The sequence below is a fragment of the Macaca nemestrina genome, chromosome 9, assembly GCF_043159975.1.
Source record: "Macaca nemestrina isolate mMacNem1 chromosome 9, mMacNem.hap1, whole genome shotgun sequence".
Classification (NCBI taxonomy): domain Eukaryota; kingdom Metazoa; phylum Chordata; class Mammalia; order Primates; family Cercopithecidae; genus Macaca; species Macaca nemestrina.
Genome location: NC_092133.1, coordinates 58339721 through 58359447, shown reverse-complemented (window position 1 = coordinate 58359447; position 19727 = coordinate 58339721). Strand labels below are relative to the sequence as shown.

General features: G+C 35.6%; 1 protein-coding gene across 7 annotated transcripts in view; it reads left to right on the top strand.

Moving 5' to 3' along the window:
- The window catches only part of LOC105466167 (rhotekin 2), a 95612-nt gene that overhangs the window by 41350 nt on the left and 34535 nt on the right, over window positions 1-19727 (top strand). For 6 of the 7 annotated variants that reach the window (XM_071069613.1, XM_071069611.1, XM_011715145.3 and 3 more), the window contains 4 exons: window positions 11141-11235; window positions 16658-16764; window positions 17696-17827; window positions 19498-19527. In XM_071069613.1, coding sequence (XP_070925714.1) covers window positions 11141-11235; window positions 16658-16764; window positions 17696-17827; window positions 19498-19527 — 364 coding nt within the window. The remainder of the gene's footprint in view (window positions 1-11140; window positions 11236-16657; window positions 16765-17695; window positions 17828-19497; window positions 19528-19727) is intronic. The other variant, XM_011715146.3, reaches the window with a different exon arrangement.

Below are 19727 nucleotides of genomic sequence, written 5' to 3'. Positions count from 1 at the left end.
GCCCAAGTTGTTCATCTTTGATCAGTGGGAAACCGTTAAACTGACTTCTACATCCTTTGAGACAACCTAATCTTTGATAGCTTTTTTGCTTTCTGACACAGTAAGATGTTCCCCTTTCACCTTGTATTTTTCTGCCAAGACTTGGAATCACCATTTCTCCAAGGAGCGTGGTTTCCTTTAGATACCTTCTTTAAACATAGTATTTGTTTCTTCACAAATAGTTTTCTGTTGATGTTTCTTTGGAACACTGTTGATCAAGCTGCATTCCTAGAATTTCTTTGCATGTTTCGTAGAGTTGGCTCTTCAGCATGTCAGTAATTTTACTGTATTATAAAAAGCAAAATATTTGAGGTATAGATCCTGGAAACGCCAGTCATCAAAATTTAATTAAATTACTCTTTTCATGTGAGATGTATTACATGCAAAATATACTTTGGCACTCTAGCATAGTGTCTTTCAATCTCTTTGGATTGATGCTTATGCTTAAAAAATACATTTTAAATCATGACTGAGTGCACAGTTATGTAAGCAGATAGATTTTATGAAGTAATTATTAACCCTTACTATTTACAATGTAATTATCAGGCATTTTCTTATTCTGTTGCTTTCAGTTTTTTTAATGCTGTTTGTAAATCATTAAATTGATTTCATGACCCATGAATCAGTCCCAGTCCACATTCTGAAAAACAGTCATAGAAGATGTCTTTCCAATATAAATGTCATTTAAAAGGAGGCAAGAGACCTTCCATTTTCTTCTCTTAGATCTTAGACCATCTTTAAAACTTTTCTGCATTAATATTATATCAAGGATTTGCTGGAAGGTACTTTAATTCAGTCATTAGGTGGTGGAATTAATTCTTTTTGATTATTAGATAAACAATTCTATTTCTAGGTTTAAACAGGTTTTAGTGCAGAAAGAGACCTTAGAGATAATTACCCAGTTCAATAATTTTTACATTTTTTAAGTAGCAAAACTCCTATTTTAAAAATGACAGGACCAGTAGTGTCTCTTATCCAACTGCACTATATGATAGAAAAGTTACATTTTTTCCCTTACTTTCTCATATGAAAGGCAAAGACGTTCATATATAATCATTTCTTTTTAGAAAGCTTTTCAGAAACATTTCTGGAGTTTCATGCACCTTTACAGCATGTAAAAACAGTGAATGTACTTCCTAAATAGTTTAAAACTTCATTGTATGGCCACGAATATTCAATTTTTAATTTCTGTAATTTATTACTTCTGTCACCCAAGAGAGATTAATTTACTCTCTGAGTTTTTGTTTTTCCTTCTGTAATAATAATAAATAATAATATCTCAACTCCATAGGATAATTATGAGATTTAATAAGATAATTCATGGATTTGGTTTATAAAGGAAGCATTTTGTAGTAAGCTCTGTTACCATTATGGTTACTATTTTTACTGTCCCCAGACCAGTGCTTTTTCTAGGCCTTTTTTTTTTTTTTTAAACTCACGGTAAAACTTCACGGTTTAGAAACTTGACATAGGATTATAAAATGTAGCCACATGTTTTCATTTAAACTATGTTTATAATTTTATAGGAGATCATTTAAATGATGTTAGAAACTATATTTAAGGCCCGGGGCGGTGGCTCATACCTGTAATCCCAACACTTTGGGAGGCTGAGGCAGGCAGATTGCCCCAGAGTTCGTGACCAGTCTGGGCACCAGGGTGAAACCCTTCTCTAGTAAAAATACAAAAAACCAGCCCAGGTCTAGTCCCAACTACCCAGGAGGCTGAAGTAGGAGGATCACCCGAGCCTGGGAGGTTGAGGCTACAGTGAGCTGTGTGATCATGCCACGAGAGAGAGACAGAGAGAGACAGAGAGAGAGAGAGAAAAGAAAACCATATTTAATCTATATTTCTTTTTGAAGCCTAGAGGAATTTTTGAGAATAAATTTTTTGTGCATTAAGTTCTTTTTACTAGACAGGCATATTTATCTTGGAGTATCTATTTTCCTGTTCAGAATTTTTCATTCTATTTGGTTTATTTTTGAATCCAAACACTAATTTTCTTTATGAACATTTCCCCCTTGAAACTTGCATGCCATTTGTTTATTTGATACCATTAAAGTTGGTTAAAAGATAAAATAAAACCTTTTACAGCATTTCACAAATCATGGCCTTCTAATACCAGCATTCTGTTGATACTGTAGTATGACCCTAGAGTCTGCTAGGTGAACTCATAGCCCAGGACTACTCTTACCTGATGCTTCCTTAACTGGACCACTTCAGCACCGTGGTAGGAGTTTAAAATTCAGAATGCGTAAGGAGATCATCTTGTGTAGTTAAGTGATCTAGGTCAGTGCGAAGATTTCTAATACAGATTTTAGTCTTTAACCAAAATGGACACATACAAAATGATAAAATTTTCCCTAGTAATATGACATGTGACCAAATATAGCCGTTCTTCCTGACAAGAGTGCATTTTTTAGACTACCATTTAAAGCAGCCATTTTTTTTTCATAACATTCCCCTTCCTCCAAAAAAATGTTGTAACAATTGGCCTATTTGATAGAAAAAAAAAGTAGCTGATTAAACTTTTGGGAACTCAATATTAGGGTTGGCTAAAAGGAATGAGTGTAATGTTTTAGAAAGAAAATGTTATCCTGACAAGAATGTTTTAAAAGTGAGGTCACTGTTGGTTTTGGAAGCACTGGCATTGTAGTTAGTCATGTTTTAAAAATGAAGCAACTTGGAATACCGTAAAGTATTGTTTGATCTGAAAGAAGACAGTGAACATTTTTGGTAATTTTTAGTATGCTCCCTGATAAGATTCATTTATTCATTTTATTGTGGACTTTAGCTTACTAAAATTCCTTTAGCCAGACTTTCCCAGTGCATCTAATAGCTGAATTAACTATTTTATGCTCCTTGATAACTATTTAGTACATTATTCTTTAACTATACATCATTCTAAACAATCATCTTGTGAAAACTGGTAAACTTCAGAGTGATTATTTACTTGACAAAAGATGTATTGTTTCTTAAAAATAAGCCACTAATACTACATTTTAAATATGATTAAACTTATGAAACATGTATCCTAACACTTGTTCAGAATACATGGATTATTTATGTTTTGAGGAACGAGACTTAAAGATTTGGTGATGTGACAGATAATACAGTTTGTAAACATAACTAAGGAGTTACTCAACTATTGTACATAATTAATTAAATCATTGTAGAAATGATTATCCAGCAGTCATGTCATTTGTTAAATTCAAAGGTTAATAGATCCCTGCACTCAAAATTCTTCCAGTTTAGTAAAATGTGGTCACTATTTGTTTTAAAAGAAAAAGTATCTTAAACTATTTCTTAATGAGTTATAAAGCCAATATGATACACTGGGACTCTCTTTCCAGTATACCTCTTGCTAGCTACAGGCAAGTCAGTTACCTTCTCTGAACATCAGTTTCTTCATCTGAAAATGTGGAACAAAATATCTGCCCTGCCTATCTCTAGTAGTTTTTTTGAACCTTAAAAAAGATGTTGCTTGTCAAAGTGCCTTAAACTGCACATAGAGATGAAGTATGACAATGCTTTGCATGCAGTTGATTCCTAGGGGTGGTTTTCATCCTGTTACCACTTAACCACATTAATCATTTTGTTAGAAAAATAATAGGCCCAGTGCATTCACTCATGCCTGTAATCTCAGCAATTTGGGAGGCTGAGGTGGGTGGATCACCTGAGGTCAAGAGTTCGAGACCAGCCTGGCCAACGTGGTGAAACTCTTGTCTCTACTAGAAAAAAAAATACAAAAAATTAACCAGGCATGGTGGCGAGCACCTGTAATCCCAGCTACTTGGGAGGCTGATGCAGGAGAATCACTTGAACCCAGGAGGTGGAGGTTGCAGTGAGCCGAGATCGTGCCATTGCACTGCAGCCTGGGCAACAAAAGCGAGACTCCGTCTCAAAATACAAAAAGAAAAAAAGAATAATAGAAACTTGGAAATAGAACCTAGAAGGAAAAAAAGTTAGTCATAGTTTACTCTAAACCAAATACTTCTTATCAGTTTGAGCTGATATTTTACTTTCAGGTTTTTAAATGTCTAGCTTTTGGGGATATTTACATAATAATTATACTGCACATTCAACTTTCTTCAGAATTTATTCCAGTCTTTACATAATTATTTTGATGGCCACATTATCTGTTATTTGGCTATATCATAGTTTAACTGTTTTTAGAGGAGGCTATCAATAATTTTTTTCATGTTGTTATGTGTCACTCATTGGAAGTAGAGGTAAATGTCTTACATATTAACCTTAAAGTAGTTAAAAGATGTCTCAGTCACAATCATTTCTTAAGGCCCAAGAAAAAAATTTAAACATATAGTTTGGTTATCACATAATTTTAGTCAATTCTGCCACACAAATTGCCTTCTAAACATGCCATCTCTTCAGTGCACCCAGTACAGATGCAGTGAATAACATAGTTCCTTCCTGTGCACACTAGTAGCAGTGTTTAACATTCTACAGTATATTGAAATGACTCTTCCTAATGTGAAGACTACTCCAATTTTTTTAGTGGTCAATGAGAATAAATTACAGTGTTGGTCCTCAAAATAAAACCCAAAAGTGTCTTCATTCTCTTTCTTTCTGTATCCTACCATTTCAGATATTTTTCTTGATAGATTTAACATACATGTGTTAAGAATAATACAAGTATTAGCCCATGTAATACCTTGACCTCTGGGTTTCATGACCTTGCCCCAGTAATTTTGTCCTCTTTCAATTTCAGCCATCTACCTCGTGATTGCATTCTAGATCTTGTCATTACTAGTAATTGCATGTCCTCTGTAATCTTTGTAGTAGGTATCCCACTCTCTCCACCATCTCCCACATTTCCAGGTTCTTCCCTTCAGTACTCTGACTCCAGCTTAGAATACATAATTTACTGTTTTATCCTTTCCTAGCATCTCTGTTGTCATACTTTCCTTGGAAAAACTCCAACCTTGGTTAACTCCTACTTTGAGCTCCTTTGCACTCGTACTCTTGAGGAATAGATGAAGAAGCAAGAGAAAAACACAGTTATACTTCCTGGTCTTACTTGAGATACATAATCCCTAACCTTAAGTGGGTTCTCAGTATGACTGAGCAATTCTGTTTCTACAGTCTTCTACTTTACCTCTCTTCAAGGTAAGTATTCACATGTCTTCTCTCTAACCGCCAATATCTTCTCTCTGCCCCTTATTCATAGCTGATGACTTTGTTTCATACATCATTGATACTACTGAAGTAATTGGGAGAGAACTTAAATATGCTCCATCCTCCAAATCTGCCAGCCTACCCACATCTGCCTCAGCGTTTGCTGTTTCCTTTCTTGTGACCTGCCTTCACTTCATCTAAGGCCTGTCTACTCGTGCACTAGATCCCATCTTCTCACTCACAGTAGGCTCCTGTATGTTTCCTCCCCTTTTGTACAGCATCATTTCTGTATACTTATAAACATGCTGAAATACTTTCAATTTCTTAACTATCCTTGTTGGAAAATAATTTTTTATATTCCTATCTCCACTTCCTCTTCTGCCATTCTCTGTTGAACCATTTCATTTGGCTTACCTCATGTTACCTCCATCCTGTCCTACAGAAACTACTCTTGTCAGGGTCAACAGTGATCTAATGTTGCAACATTTGATTGTCAGTTTCCTGGACCTTTTGGTATTAACACAATTGATCACTCTCCTTGAAATACTATTTTTATATGCCGTCTAGAATGACACTTTCTTGATTTTTCTTCGACCTCAGTAACCATTTATTCATTGCCTGTCTCCTTTGTTCATTGCTCTTCATTTAATGGAGTGCTCATGTCCCAGTATTTGGTCCTTGGATTTCACCTAACTAACTTTCATTAAATTTCATGTATATACTGATAACTCCCAAATTTATATCTCCAATACCTATTCCTCTTCTAACTCCAGACTCATATATCCAGTTGCCTGGCTGCATCTAGATACTGAAAACAATCTCAAATAATGATCTAGATATCAAAAACAGTCTCAAACGTACTTGCCCCAAACTGAATTCTTACCTCCTGTATCTGTTTCTCTCTCAGTCAGCCTCATTTCAGTTAATAACAATTCCATTTTTCTGGTTGCTTGGACCAGAAGCCTTGGAGATGTCTTTAATTCTTTCCTTGCTTTCACATCCTGTCTTTGCACTGAAACTTAGAGAATGTATCAGGAATCTGAACCACTTCTCACCACCCCACCACCACCATTCTGTTCCAGGCCTGCAACAGCTCTTGCCTGGTCAGTTTCAGTAGCCTTTTAGTCGATGTCTCCATTTTTCACTCCTGGCCTCTGTAGTCTGTTCTCCACACAGCAGCCAGAGGGATCATTTAATTTTGATACAAGTCAGATCATGGTACATGACTCTGCTGGGAACCTACCATTTGCTGCACATTTCACTCCAAATCCACTGTTCCTTACCATGCCCCACCAGGACTGTGGTATTGACTGTCTGTCTGCCCCCTACTTACCTTTTGGACATCTCAAATCACTCTGCCTCCTTCACTACTCCAGTCACACTGTCCTCCTTGTTTGTCAAACACACCTAGCATGTACTCACCTTAGCCTTTATATGTATTGTCCTCTACCTGAAATACTCTTCCTTCTGTTCTTCTTATGGCTCCTTTCTTCCTTACAGATGTTCACTCAAGTGTTACTTTTGCAGATAGGCCTTCTTTTCCTTGGGCCATCTGAAATAGCAGTCTCCCCTCACCTTAATCCCTTCTCCATACTTTACTTAGCTTCATGGGCCTGATATATATTTTTCTATCTATTTTTCTTCCTGTATAAGACAGGAAAAGTAGATAAATATATAAATGTATGTTTACATATTTATACATTCTCCTCCCCCATTTCGTTGATTATTGTAGTTTTAACACCTGGAACAGTGCCTGGCAAATGCAGGCAAACCCCACTTATTGTCAATAATCTTTTCTTGAAAACAACATATTCTGCCCTAAAGTGCTCACAGTGAGTCTACTTCCCATTATTTTAAGTGGGAAACATTATAATGTGTTATCAATTTAAAACTCCTGTTTAGTTTTCTAAAATATAGTTCCATAAAACTCATTTATCAGGGACAAATTATTATGTTGGGATAATGCTTAACATATTGAACCCTGATAACCAAACAACTAATATGAACGTTAGTGGGCAGTTCGTGTGTAATCACATTTGCTCTTCCATTGTAGTTGCTGTTCTCAATTACTTAGATTGCTTTTTATTTATTTATTTTTGAGACAGGATCTCTTTCTGTCACTCAGGCTGTGGTGCAGTGGCATGATCTTGGCTCACTGCAGACTCCACCTCCCGGGTTCAAGCGATTCTCCTGCCTCAACCTCCCAAAGTTCTGGGATTATAGGCGTGAGCCACCATGCCCAGCCTACTTTGGTTCTTTCTCCACAGTTTTAATACTTCAACTTTTTTGGGATTCATTTTGTGAACAATAGGGGAAAATAAAAGCTTACTGTGAAAGACACTGTAGAAACTTGTTCAGAATAAGTGAATAATAGCAGAGAATGGCCACTTGTCCCTCTCTTAGTTCTAGCAGCAGTAAAGATTTGTTGATACATAGTGAACTTTTGAAAAGCCTAAGTGTGAGTCTGACATTATACCAGTTCAGAACTGTAACTCAAAAATATACTCATGCATTATTTTGTTTAAAATGTTATGTTGAAATATGGAGACAGAAACATAAATTTTCTTATATAAACATTGACCGAAAACACTGGGTATAGAGAGTTATCTTTGGTCTGTAATGACTATATAGTAAAAGCCAAGAGGCATTCTCCCAGGGAGTAGTATTTTATGGAGTATGCTGTTATTTATTGAAGTGCATGCATACATTGTAAGTGTATGCATATTTTTTCTTTGTAATACAGAGATCTTATTAAAGATTTAGTAAGAAACAAAGGAGGTTTATGAAACCTAACACCTAGCACAATTAATATAAATTCCCATCAGACACCACAGTCTTCTATATCTCTCTTTGTCTCTCTCTCTCTTTTAATATACTCATTGATGTTTTGAGATTTTACTGATTGGAAAAATAAAATAAAATCAAGAAAATCATGAAAAAAATTAGGATTACTAGCATACAAAATACAGTTGTTGCTGGGCACGGTGGCTCACTCCTCTAATCCCAGCACTTTGGGAGGCCAAGGCGGGCGGATCACGAGGTCAGGAGATCAAGACCATTCTGGCTAACATGGTGAAACCCCATCTCTACTAAAAATACGAAAAATTAGGCAGGTGTGGTGGCAGGTGCCTGTAGTCCCAGCTACTCAGGAAGCTGAGGCAGAAGAATGGCATGAACCTGGGAGGCGGAGCTTGCAGTGAGCCAAGATCGCGCCACTGCACTCCAGCCTGGGTGAGAGAGTGAGACTCCGTCTCAAAAAAAAAAAAAAAAAAAAAGAAAAAAAAAAGAAAATACAGTTGTTACTGAACATAAATTCACTTTTTATCACCACGAAGTGCCAGAGTATGAAATTCATCATGAGAAATTCTAGGTGTTTTGGTAAGAGTGCTATTTTAACATAAGTACCACAAAGGGAACTATAATGGAAAAAAATGGAATGAGTGTAATGAAGTCCTCCATGTCCTCACACTATAGATAAAACCCTCAAATCTCTGATGTAGATAACCAGAAGAAGGAGATTCATTCTGTGAAAAATAAACAAAGCTGGATGCTAATTAAAGTGGTAAGGACAGGTTTGAATCAGTAATATGCTATTACAGTAAGAAGAGTCACACATGAACTGCACTCAACTTTGATTTGTGTAGAGGCGACTGGGCATTTTAAAGGGAGAATGAGGAAATTGGGAGAGGTTGAGTCAGGCCCAGAGTTAGCTAAGTGAAAAGTTCCAGATAGTGGGAAGGGGGGATTGGTCCATGTGGAACCCAACTGGGTGTTCTAGCTGGTATTTATCAAAATTAGTCTCCTCCCCTCCCACAGAGACTGAAAGACAAAGGCACTGTTTTCAGCTCTTGGCTGGAACAAACAATAAGTTCTTTTGTCAGCCTTGAGTTTTCTCAGGCAGGCACTTTAAGAAGACATCTTAGGGATGCAACTTTGAGCTGCAAAAAACAATGCTAGTGTTTGTTCAGGTCCTTAGAGGGCCAGGTTGAGGCCTAGTTGAGAAAGGGACTCAGAGGAGTGTGGCTGGAGTTTGGTCAAGAAGACAGCCTTTGTCCCTGGGAAATTAATGTAAATCAGACCCTATCATTCCACTTTTTATCAACTTTCCTGCTAAGAATTAAATCCACCCCTCTTCCAGGGCTCACAGAGCCTCCAGGTGAGCTCATCACTCCCTGTATTTCCAGCCTTGCATTGCACCATGCTTGCTGCTTGCCTGTTGTGCACCAGCCACACTGGTTTTCCTTCAGCCCTCCCTTTGCACATACTCACTCTGCTTGGAATATTTTCCTGCATTCTTTGCTTGGCTAGATTCTTTTATGACTGGATAACTGTTACCTCCTCAGAAAATCCTTCCCCAGTTCACCTACCTACCACAGGTCCTCAGTTTTCTCATCTCCTTTGTTTCTTTCATAGAAAAAGTTGCATTCCAACTTGTAAATGCTGGTATTTGGTTTATTCCTATGCCTACCTTTTTTTTCATTCTGGCTGCATCAGAATGTAATGCTGGATCTTGTTTACCATTGAATGCCCATCACCTAGCATTGGACTTGGCACATTTTAAGTGTTCAGTAAATATTTATTAAATGAATGGGGACCCCGATGGCTCACGCCTGTAATCCCAGCACTTGGGAGGCTGAGGCGGGCAGATCACGAGGTCAGGAGATCAAGACCATCCTGGCTAACAGGGTGAAACCCAGTCTCTACTAAAAATACAAAAAATTAGCCGGGCATGGTGGCGGGCGCCTGTAGTCCCAGCTACTTGGGAGGCTGAGGCAGAAGAATGGCGTGAACCCGGGAGGCGGAGCTTGCAGTGAGTCAAAAAAAAAAAAAAATGAACGGGGACCCTTCAGAGAAACATTTGTGTGAATTAAAACAAATAATTTGCAGGTTTTTATTGACAAAATATAGAGATAAACTTGCTAAATCAATAACTTGTATCATCAAAAAATGTCATCTGTACTATCTAAATTTTTTTTGTGGTAAAGCATTCTTGAGTATACATTCAGAGGCATTAAGTATATTCACATTGTACAACCATCACCGCCCTCCATCTCCAGAAGTTTTTCATCTGCTCATGCTGAAATTCTGCACCTACCCTACACTAATTTCCTTATTCTTTCCTCCTGGCAGCCACCATTCTAGATTCCATCTCTATGAATTTCACTACGCTAGGTACCTCCTATAAGTGAAATCATATAGTGTTTGTCCTTCTGTGACTGGCTTATTTCACTTAGCGTAATGTCTTCAAGATTCATCCATGTTGTAGTATGTCAGAATTTTCTTCTTTTTTAAGGCTGAATAATATTCCATTATGTATATGTATGTGTATATACACACACACAAACACATACCCCACATTTTGCTGATCCCTTCATCCCTGGATAGACACTTGGATTTCTTCTACCTTTAGGCTATTGTGAATAATGTTGCTGTGAACATGGGTGTATAAATATCTGAGTCTCTGCTCTCAGTTCTTTTGGGTGTATATCAGAGTAGAATTGCTGGATCAGTAATTTTATTTCTTATTTTTTGAGGAACCACCAAAATGTTTTCCACGGAGGTTGTATCATTTTACATTCCCACCAGCAATGTACAAAGGTTCTAGTTTATCCACATACCAGCTAACGTGTTGCTGGTTTTTTCTGTTTGTTTTACTAATCTTAATGAATATGAAGTGATATCTCATTGTGGTTTTGATTTCCGTTTCCCCAGTGACTAATGATACTGAGCATCTTTTTATGTTTTGTTGATCGTTTGTCAAGAAAAGAGAAATAGACATTTCTGTCTTTAGAGAAATGTAGTGCATCAGAATGTAATGCTGGATCTTGTTCTCTCTTTGAGGAAAGGTCTATTCAAGTCCTTTGCTTATCTTTAAATCAGGTTATTATTTGTTGTTGAACATACAAATATTTTGTGTAGTAGTAGAAATACAAAAATACTTAAAACATGTCTTCTTTCTTACTATTAGTGGTGTAAAGTATAATTTGCTAGCTCACACAACCCTAACCTTGGAAAGTGCTGAGGATAGTTTCAAGACCCATAATCTGTCTATTAATGGAAATGGTAAGTATAGTATATATTTTACTTATTACGTATATTCTGCCTATATTTCTAATTATAGTATGTTCCCCTCAAGTGAATATCGGCTTAAATAATGGAGACATGAGTGATTCTGTTGGTGCTTTCAAATATATATGCCCTTCTTCCCCAAAGGAGAAAAGTTTATTTTCCTTTCTCTACGCTGAGATTTGTTTGCAAGGCTTAGTGGGAAAAGAAAGGTCTCGGGTATGCTCAATCCTTGTTTTTGACTTGGAATTTATGACTTCACCACTTTCTAGCTGGAAATTAAATACCTGACTTATTTTGAAATTTGAAATCAAGGAAGCCAGCCTTTCTGTTAGTAGGAAGCAGAGAATGTAAGAAAGAGAAAGTAGGGTTCCTTAACCTTTTTCTCTTTGGATGGTAGTGGTAGTTATAGTTTAAATAAATAAAGATATAGGAAACTGAAGAAGGGGGTTAGGTCATTAAGAAGATTGGTAAAACTTAGCATGAGCACTTGCCACTCTCCCAGGTTATTTTACTCGTGATGAAAAATATGGAGCAGTGCTGGTAAGGCAGTTTGGAAATATGATTTGGGTTATTGACTTTTGTTCATTTTCTCCAAGCAACTAAATAAAAATATGTGGTAAATGTCCTAATTATACTTACTGTTGTAAGGATTATGGCTCTGTACTGACAAGGTTGATAATGTTATACCAATATTTTTTTGTTTCACAATGAGAAATTATGTTAAAAATATGGAAAAGTTCATGAAATGTAAATATATAGTTTAAAAAATAATTAGGAAGCTAGGTGTGGTGGCTCTTGCCTGTAATCCCAGTTCTTTGGGAGGATGAGATGGGAGGATCACTTGAGCCAAGGAGTTTGAGACCTGCCTGGGTAACATAGTGAGACCCTATCTCTACAAAAATAAAAAAAAAATTAGCTGGCCATGGTCATGCGTGCATGTAATCCCAGCTACTCAGGATACTGAGGTAGGAGGATTGCCTGACCCCTGAAGTTCAAGGCTGCAGCAAGGTATGATTGTGCCACTGTTCTCCAGCCTGGGCTACAGAGCAAGACCCTGTCTCAAGAAATAGAACATATCAAGAAACAGAACATTACTACCACTCCTTTCCCTCAGTTACCCTAGGTGTACATATGTCTCCATTTTTATGGTATATACTTCCTTGTTTTTCTTTATGGTTTTATTAATACCATCTTTGTGTGCTTCCCTAAATAATATAATTTTGCCTAATTTGAACTTTGGTATGGAATCATGTTGTCTTGGTAATTTGCTTTTGGTTCATCATTCAGTATGTATGCTTTTCATTACTTACAGTATCTCATTGTATGATAATACGTATTTATCTCTTAGACTGATTTAATTATTTTTAATAGTTACAGGGTTCTTCACTTTTCTATTTCTTGGGTCAGTTTCAATAAGTTATGTTTTTATAGATACCTACCCATTTGATCTAAACTTTGAGATTTATAGGCATTAAATTTTCTATAATGTCCTTATATCTATTAATTTTCTGCAGCCTCTGTAACGTTGTTCCCTCTTTTCTATTCCTGATACTTGCTTTCTGTACCATCTCTGTTTTTTAATTCTCATTCTTGTAACAGATTAGTCAGTTTTATTCACCAATGTGTTCCATATTTGTTAATTATTTGTTAGAAGTAATGATTGTAGTCTATATACTCTATATTACTACAAGAGGTGTGATAAAATCTCATTCTGTGATTGTGGATTTTTTTACCCATAGTTACATCTATTTTTGCTGTATATAATTTGAACCTTTGTTATTTGATTCATGTAACTGTTTAATTCTATTTTCTTCTTTTACCTCAAACTGTACTTATTTTTATGTTACAAACATGCCTCTTCAAACAGCATTATATTGGATTTTAATTTTTCTCTAATTTGACATTCTTTTTTTTACTGAAGCTTTTAGTCCTTTTGTATTTAATATCAAATAGCTGTATATTTGGGTTTAAGTCTATGATAACCTATGTTTTCTATTTGTCTCCCCTATTCCATGGTTATTTTTTTCTTGCCTTTTAAGGCAATTTTTCCTTGTTTGAATTAAAGTTATACATCCTTTTTCTGATTTTTTAGAATTTACCCCTAAAAATTTTATTAATCGTACTTATTAAAAACTAAACTTAATAGATAGTTTTGTGCTTTTCTCAGACAATACAAGGACTTTAGAACAGTTAAACTCTTTTTTCCCTAACCTATGTGCTATTGTTATATATTGTAATTCTTTTTTTTTTTTTAGCAAGATATTTTATAGATTTAATACTTACTTAGATTTACCTACATGTTTCTGTGACTACTTGTATCTTATGCCTTGCATCCGGGATACTTTTCCTTCTGCTTGAAGTATAAGCCCTAGAATTTCTTTTAGTGTGTTATGCTGATATCAAACTTCTTGCTCTTTTTGTTTATCTGGAGGTGGCTTTATTTTGCCTCATTATTGAAGATGTTTCTTAATTCTGCATTTTTAATTTTGTCTTGTTGAATATCGAAGATATAATTCCAATATTTTTGGCTTCTATTATTTTATTACAAATATTGTAAATAATTTGCCAGTGTGTCACCACTATGAGTGTAATCTTTTTATTCCTTTTTGCCTTTGGTTTTCTAAAATTTTACCGTGGTATAATTAGGTGTAGAGTTTATTTATGCTGCTTGGAGTTTGTTGAGCTTCTTTACATTGTTGGTATGTTTCATCAGTTTGGACAAAATCTCACTTAACTATTTGAAACTGCCTCTGCTGTTGTGTAGCTTTAGTCCTTTTTGCATGCCTGTTAAACCTATGTTAGTCTTTTTCATTGTATCCTTCATGTTTCTTACTCTTTATGATGTACTTTTCAACTAACTTACAGATATTTAGGACATAAGCTATTCATAAATCTGAGATTGCCTATATAAACAAGTTTGCTTTCAAACTTTTAAATTTATAAATCACAAAGTTAATTTCAGATGTATTACTGAAATACATGCTTTTACAGAATTTCTATTTCATTTGCTGCCTGTTTTAGGAAAGATAACTTTTGTTTATTTGTGTTTGCATTTTGGAATAGTATGTATTATGCTTGTGCATTCATTTTTCCCAGATTAAGCCCCTTATTTCTAAAATATAGCAGCTTTAAAAATGTATTAATGAAAATGATTTGAATAGTCTCAGAACATTGTCGTGTGCTATTCTATAGTAGAATCTTGGGCAGGTAAGTTTAAAACTTTTTGGTTTTACTACAAACCTTTGCTGCCTTGCATGTATATATTAACTATTTTTACAAAAAAAAATTCTGGGGTAATTAAAACTTTTGGGTAAATAATAGTTATGGCCAGTAGCTAGCCATTTTGTGGGCACTACCAACAGGGCACAGCGAAAACTTTAAAAATCATTTTTTATGTGGTCCAGTGTGAACTAAGGGCCATATGTTGGGTTTTTATTTATACTCTGATGCCTAGAATCATTTAATTCTTTCCTCCATATAGATAAGTAATACACAGGTAGGTATCTTCATTAAAGGAGTATCTTAATGTTTTTTTGAAAGAACTTTTTTAAACAATGTCAGAGTTACAGAAAAGTTGCAAGTTGAATGTCAAGTTTTTTTTGTTCTTTTTTTAAATTAGAGATGGGTATCGGTATATTACCCAGTCTGGCCTCAAACTCCTGGGTGCAAGCACTCCTCCCAGCTTGGCCTCCTGAGTAGCTGGGACTACAGGCACACATTACCATACTCAGCTTGAATGTCAAGATCTTTTTTTTTCTCAAAAAAAATATGAGAGCAAGTTGCTTACATGATAGTCTGTATCCCAAAATGCATTAATACGTATTTGCTACTATCAGGACATTCAGCTACATCACCATCACTCTCAAAGTCAAGAAATGAATACTAATACATTACCACCATATAATCCTCGGAGTCCATTCAAGATGTTGCCCATCGTCCCAATAATGTTCTTTATGGCAGAGGGATACAGTGCAGAATCATATATTTCATTTAATTATCATGCTTTTAAATTTTCCTTCAATCTGGACTAGTTCTTCATTCATTGGGCTCTAATGATCGATGTCAGGCTCCTCTTCCCAGGCATACCTCTTTTACTCTGCTTGCTCAAGACAGTCCCAAATCTAGGCTGCGCCCCAGTGTTATCACCCTCTCAGCCCCTTCAGCTGCTGATACCTCCTGCAGGCAGCTCCTGCTATTCACCATTCTCACTCTGCCTGTCTCCATCATCCCTTTCTTTTCTTTTCTTTTCTTTTTTTTTTTTTTTGAGACGGAGTCTTGCTCTGTTGCCCAGGCTGGAGTGCAGTGGTGGGATCTCAGCTCACTGCAAACTCCGCCTCCCGGGTTTACACCATTCTCCCGCCTCAGCCTCCCGAGTAGCTGGGACTACAGGTGCCCGCCACCTCGCCCGGCTAGTTTTTTGTATTTTTTAGTAGAGACGGGGTTTCACCGTGTTAGCCAGGATGGTGTCGATCTCCTGACCTCGTGATCCGCCCGTCTCGGCCTCCCAAAGTGCTGGGATTACAGGCTTGAGCCACCGCACCCAGACTCCATTATCCCTTTCTAGCACACCACAGCTCCTTCTCCAGTCTTGGCACAGATGTTTATGTTGGGGTCTCTCCCTAATGGCTTATGACTGAATTGTTCAGCAAGAGAAGGGGAGGAGGAGGGGTCAAAAATGTTGATTAAGTTGTCTTAAGTTCTTTAAAATAATGTTTTTTGTTTTTGTTTTGCTTTGTTTTTGAGATGGAGTCTTGCTCTGTTGCCCAGGCTGGAGTGCAGTGGCACAGTCTGAGCTTACTGCAACCTCTGCCTCCCGGGCTCAAGCGATTCTTCTGCCTCAGCCTCCCAAGCAGCTGGGACTACAAGCATGCACCACCATGCCCAGCTAATTTTTGTATTTTTAGTAGAGATGGGGTTTCACCATATTGGACAGGCTGATCTCACTCCTGACCTCAAGTGATCCGCCTTGCCTTGGCCTCACAAAGTGAAATAATGTTTCATTCAGAGGATCACCTTTCTAATTATTATAATGAAAATTAGAGCAAAAATTAGAATTTGACAAACAAATTACTTTATCAGAATGTTTTTATATTAAATGAGATCACATTCTCTGAACAACTTTCATTGAATAATTAAAATCAAACAAGAGACTAAAGAGTTCATATTTATTCAGATGGTAGCATGCTGTAAACTATCAGTTAGAATGTTATCCTGTCCTTTCTATTCTCGTATTTGATTTTCTCACTAAATATGGCACTGGTATTTGGGTAGGATGAATCTTTACATAAAAGTAATTATAAAATATGTTCTGTACAAAGCAAAACAAAATTGTAAAAAGAGAAAAATCAAAATGTATGATGACCTTAAATAAACTTATATTTATAACTTGATTTTTTTTTCTTTCTCCTTTAAATAGAGGAGTCTTCATTTTGGCTTCCCCTGTATGGCAACATGTGCTGCCGACTAGTTGCCCAGCCAGCTTGTATGGCTGAGGATGCATTTGCAGGATTTCTTAATCAGCAGGTTAGAGGACTTTAAATATCCTACAACAATTGTAGCTCTACTTTAAATCTTAATATACTGGCAGTTGTTTCACCTTCTGATACTGAGAAATATTTTTTAAGTCTTTTTTTAAATGTCAATTTTCTAAATGTTACCAGATATAAATGGTAGGGGATGTGGGGTGAAAAGAATGACAAAGCAGGGAGGGATCTACTGCAATGTTGATGGCTAAGGTGCTACCTCTCCATGCTCCTCTGCTTCATTAATAGCAGCAACAGGATAATCAGCAACAGAGGGCTCCTTGTGGAAACTGATGAGGTCTGCTCAACACCTTTCGCATAAAGGTCTTTCTGGCAGACAGCGTTTGGCACGGTTTAGGACTCTGAGCTTCCAGAGCTGCCTCTGTGCCACCTACTCCTGATTTATTTATAACCATAGTTATTTATATTCAGTAAATAATTAATTGTGAACTTCAATGAATCAATAGCTTTTTCTAAAAGATTCCATTAGGAGGAAAGAAAATTTGCATTCTAACAGGGTAGTTGACATTTTCCGATGCTCTGAGAACAGTAAGGGAAAATAATATTTGGAATATATAGAATTGTTTTTATAATTTTCCTGAGTCATTTGATGAATTGCCATAGAATTCTAAGCACTAATTTTTAATCAACTAGATTTTCTAAAACACCATTGATCTATGGTTTTATGTGTGTAAAAGTTAGGTGGTGGATTGTTGCCTCCATTTCATTTAATGCCTTTAAGAATTCCAAACTTTTCTTCTCTGATATTAACATACTCTTGGATTTGGGGCAATTAACCTTTTGTATATCAAATTAATGGATAATTCTATCACATTTTAAAAATTCTAAATAATTTAGCTTTGATAAGTATTTTGATGAATTTAAAGTGATAACTTAAAATTGATAATCTCTTGATTTTTTTTTTTTTCCAGCAAATGGTAAAAGGTCTGATTAGTTGGAGAAGGCTGTATTGTGTTTTGCGAGGAGGTAAACTCTATTGTTTTTACAGTCCAGAGGAAATTGAAGCTAAAGTGGAACCAGCTTTGGTAGTACCCATTAACAAGGTAAAGGAAATGCTATTTTTAGAAAAAAAGATACATCTTAGGAAGTTTGTTTTTGTATGTGCAGTTTACATTGTTGTTGTCTTATAAATAAAAGAGAAGCAGTGGTAAAAACAGATTACTTCATAAATATGATTTAATCTGTTTCTTTTTTTCTGTTAGAGCTTATCTGTTATAAGAAAATGTATATTTCCTAAGAAAACATAGTAATGGACATCTATACCAGTAAATAGGTTTTAAAGCAGAGAATGTAACTCCGCATTAACGGTATATTTAAATTTTTTATGAATTTATTTAAGAGATTAAACATAAATTGTTTAATTGTTTAAGCTCATGTTATAGTGATGCTTTTTCTAGTTAGTATTCAAATGAAGCCATAAAAAGACATTCTTGACTATACTTCCTGATTTCTTATGGGATTGATGGGCAATTGTCCCATCTTCTGTCAGAATAGAAAAGCCTGCCAGTCCATTTAGAATAGTTGAGTGCTTATACTGCATTTAAAAAGTAGTACCACACCACCTAGAGAATTTGTCAAGTATATATATAGTGGTTTGATACAAAGGAGACTATTGAAATCTAGCTACAGTTTTTTCATCTAGAATCCTATAGGACAACTTTTCAGTATAACGCAGACTTAGTTTCTTCTACTTCACGATCTTAAATTTAGCTTTGTCTATTATTCAAGTCTAGCGTTGATTAGAGGATTTTTCTTTCCTCATTTTTTAGAGCATTCGTACTCTAGAATAATTGCATTTCTAGACCGAAATATCATGGTTTTTGCCTGTAGGCTGCCCCTAATTGTTTCTAGTTGTTCTACTTTGCTTGTCTTTGGCGTGAAGTGTGTGATAAAACATGAGGCATCACATTTGTTCTCCTTATCTTTGAAGTTATCCTTTAAAGAAGAATGTAAAGTTGTATGTCCTTTTATGTAATAGCTGTATTCCTGAACAGCCGTGGGTACCAGTCCACTAATCTATAAAGACTTGAGTTTAGTTTCATGATCTTTTCCAATAATAACATTTTTGTCTATTTCTATTCTGCTTTTAGAAATTACATTGCTTTTTACCTACAGGAAGTCTTTTAGTGAGACCTTTTATTATATAAATTCACCTAATTTAACTGTTTTGTTTAAACTGTTTTGTTTTGACAAAACAAATAAGGACATAATACCTCAGTATTATAATGAATCTATTTTGGCTTAGAAAATTAGGTTTTTGAAATATATAATTTTATTAATGAAAAATTGACCTGCTTTTTTCATTACTTGCCAACTTTTTATTTTGTTTGGTTTGTGCAGAGTTGTCTTTCCTGCCAGTTTTTCACACTTTAGTCTTTTGAAAATTTCATATGGAAAAACTGAAACAGAATAATGAACACCTGTATACCATTCATCTAGACACTTCAGCTGTTGTTAACATTTTGCCACATTTGTTTTCTCTCTAGTTAAAATTTTTTTCGGAACCATTTTAAAATCAGTTGCAAATAACAACATTTCTTCTCTGAATATGTTAGCATATTTCTCCTAAAACCAAGGACACTTTTTCATAGCCATAATAGTATTGTGATGCTCAAAAAGTTTATTGTTGATACTTATTAACTAATATACAAAAGAAATTGCTCTAATTGTCCCCACAATATCCTTTCTAATTTTTCTTTATTGTTTGATCCAGGACCTCATCAAGGATCATGTACTGCATCTGGTCAGCATTTCCTTGGATTCCTTTCATCTAAATTGTGCCCTTCACCTTCTGCCTTTATTTATTTATGCCTTTCATTACACTGACTTTTTTTAAAAGTCCAGGCCAGTTTTCTTCTTAGAATTTCTCCAAATCTATATGTAACTAATTATTTCACTAGATTCAGCTTAAATAATTTTGGTAAAAGTTCTATGTATATGATT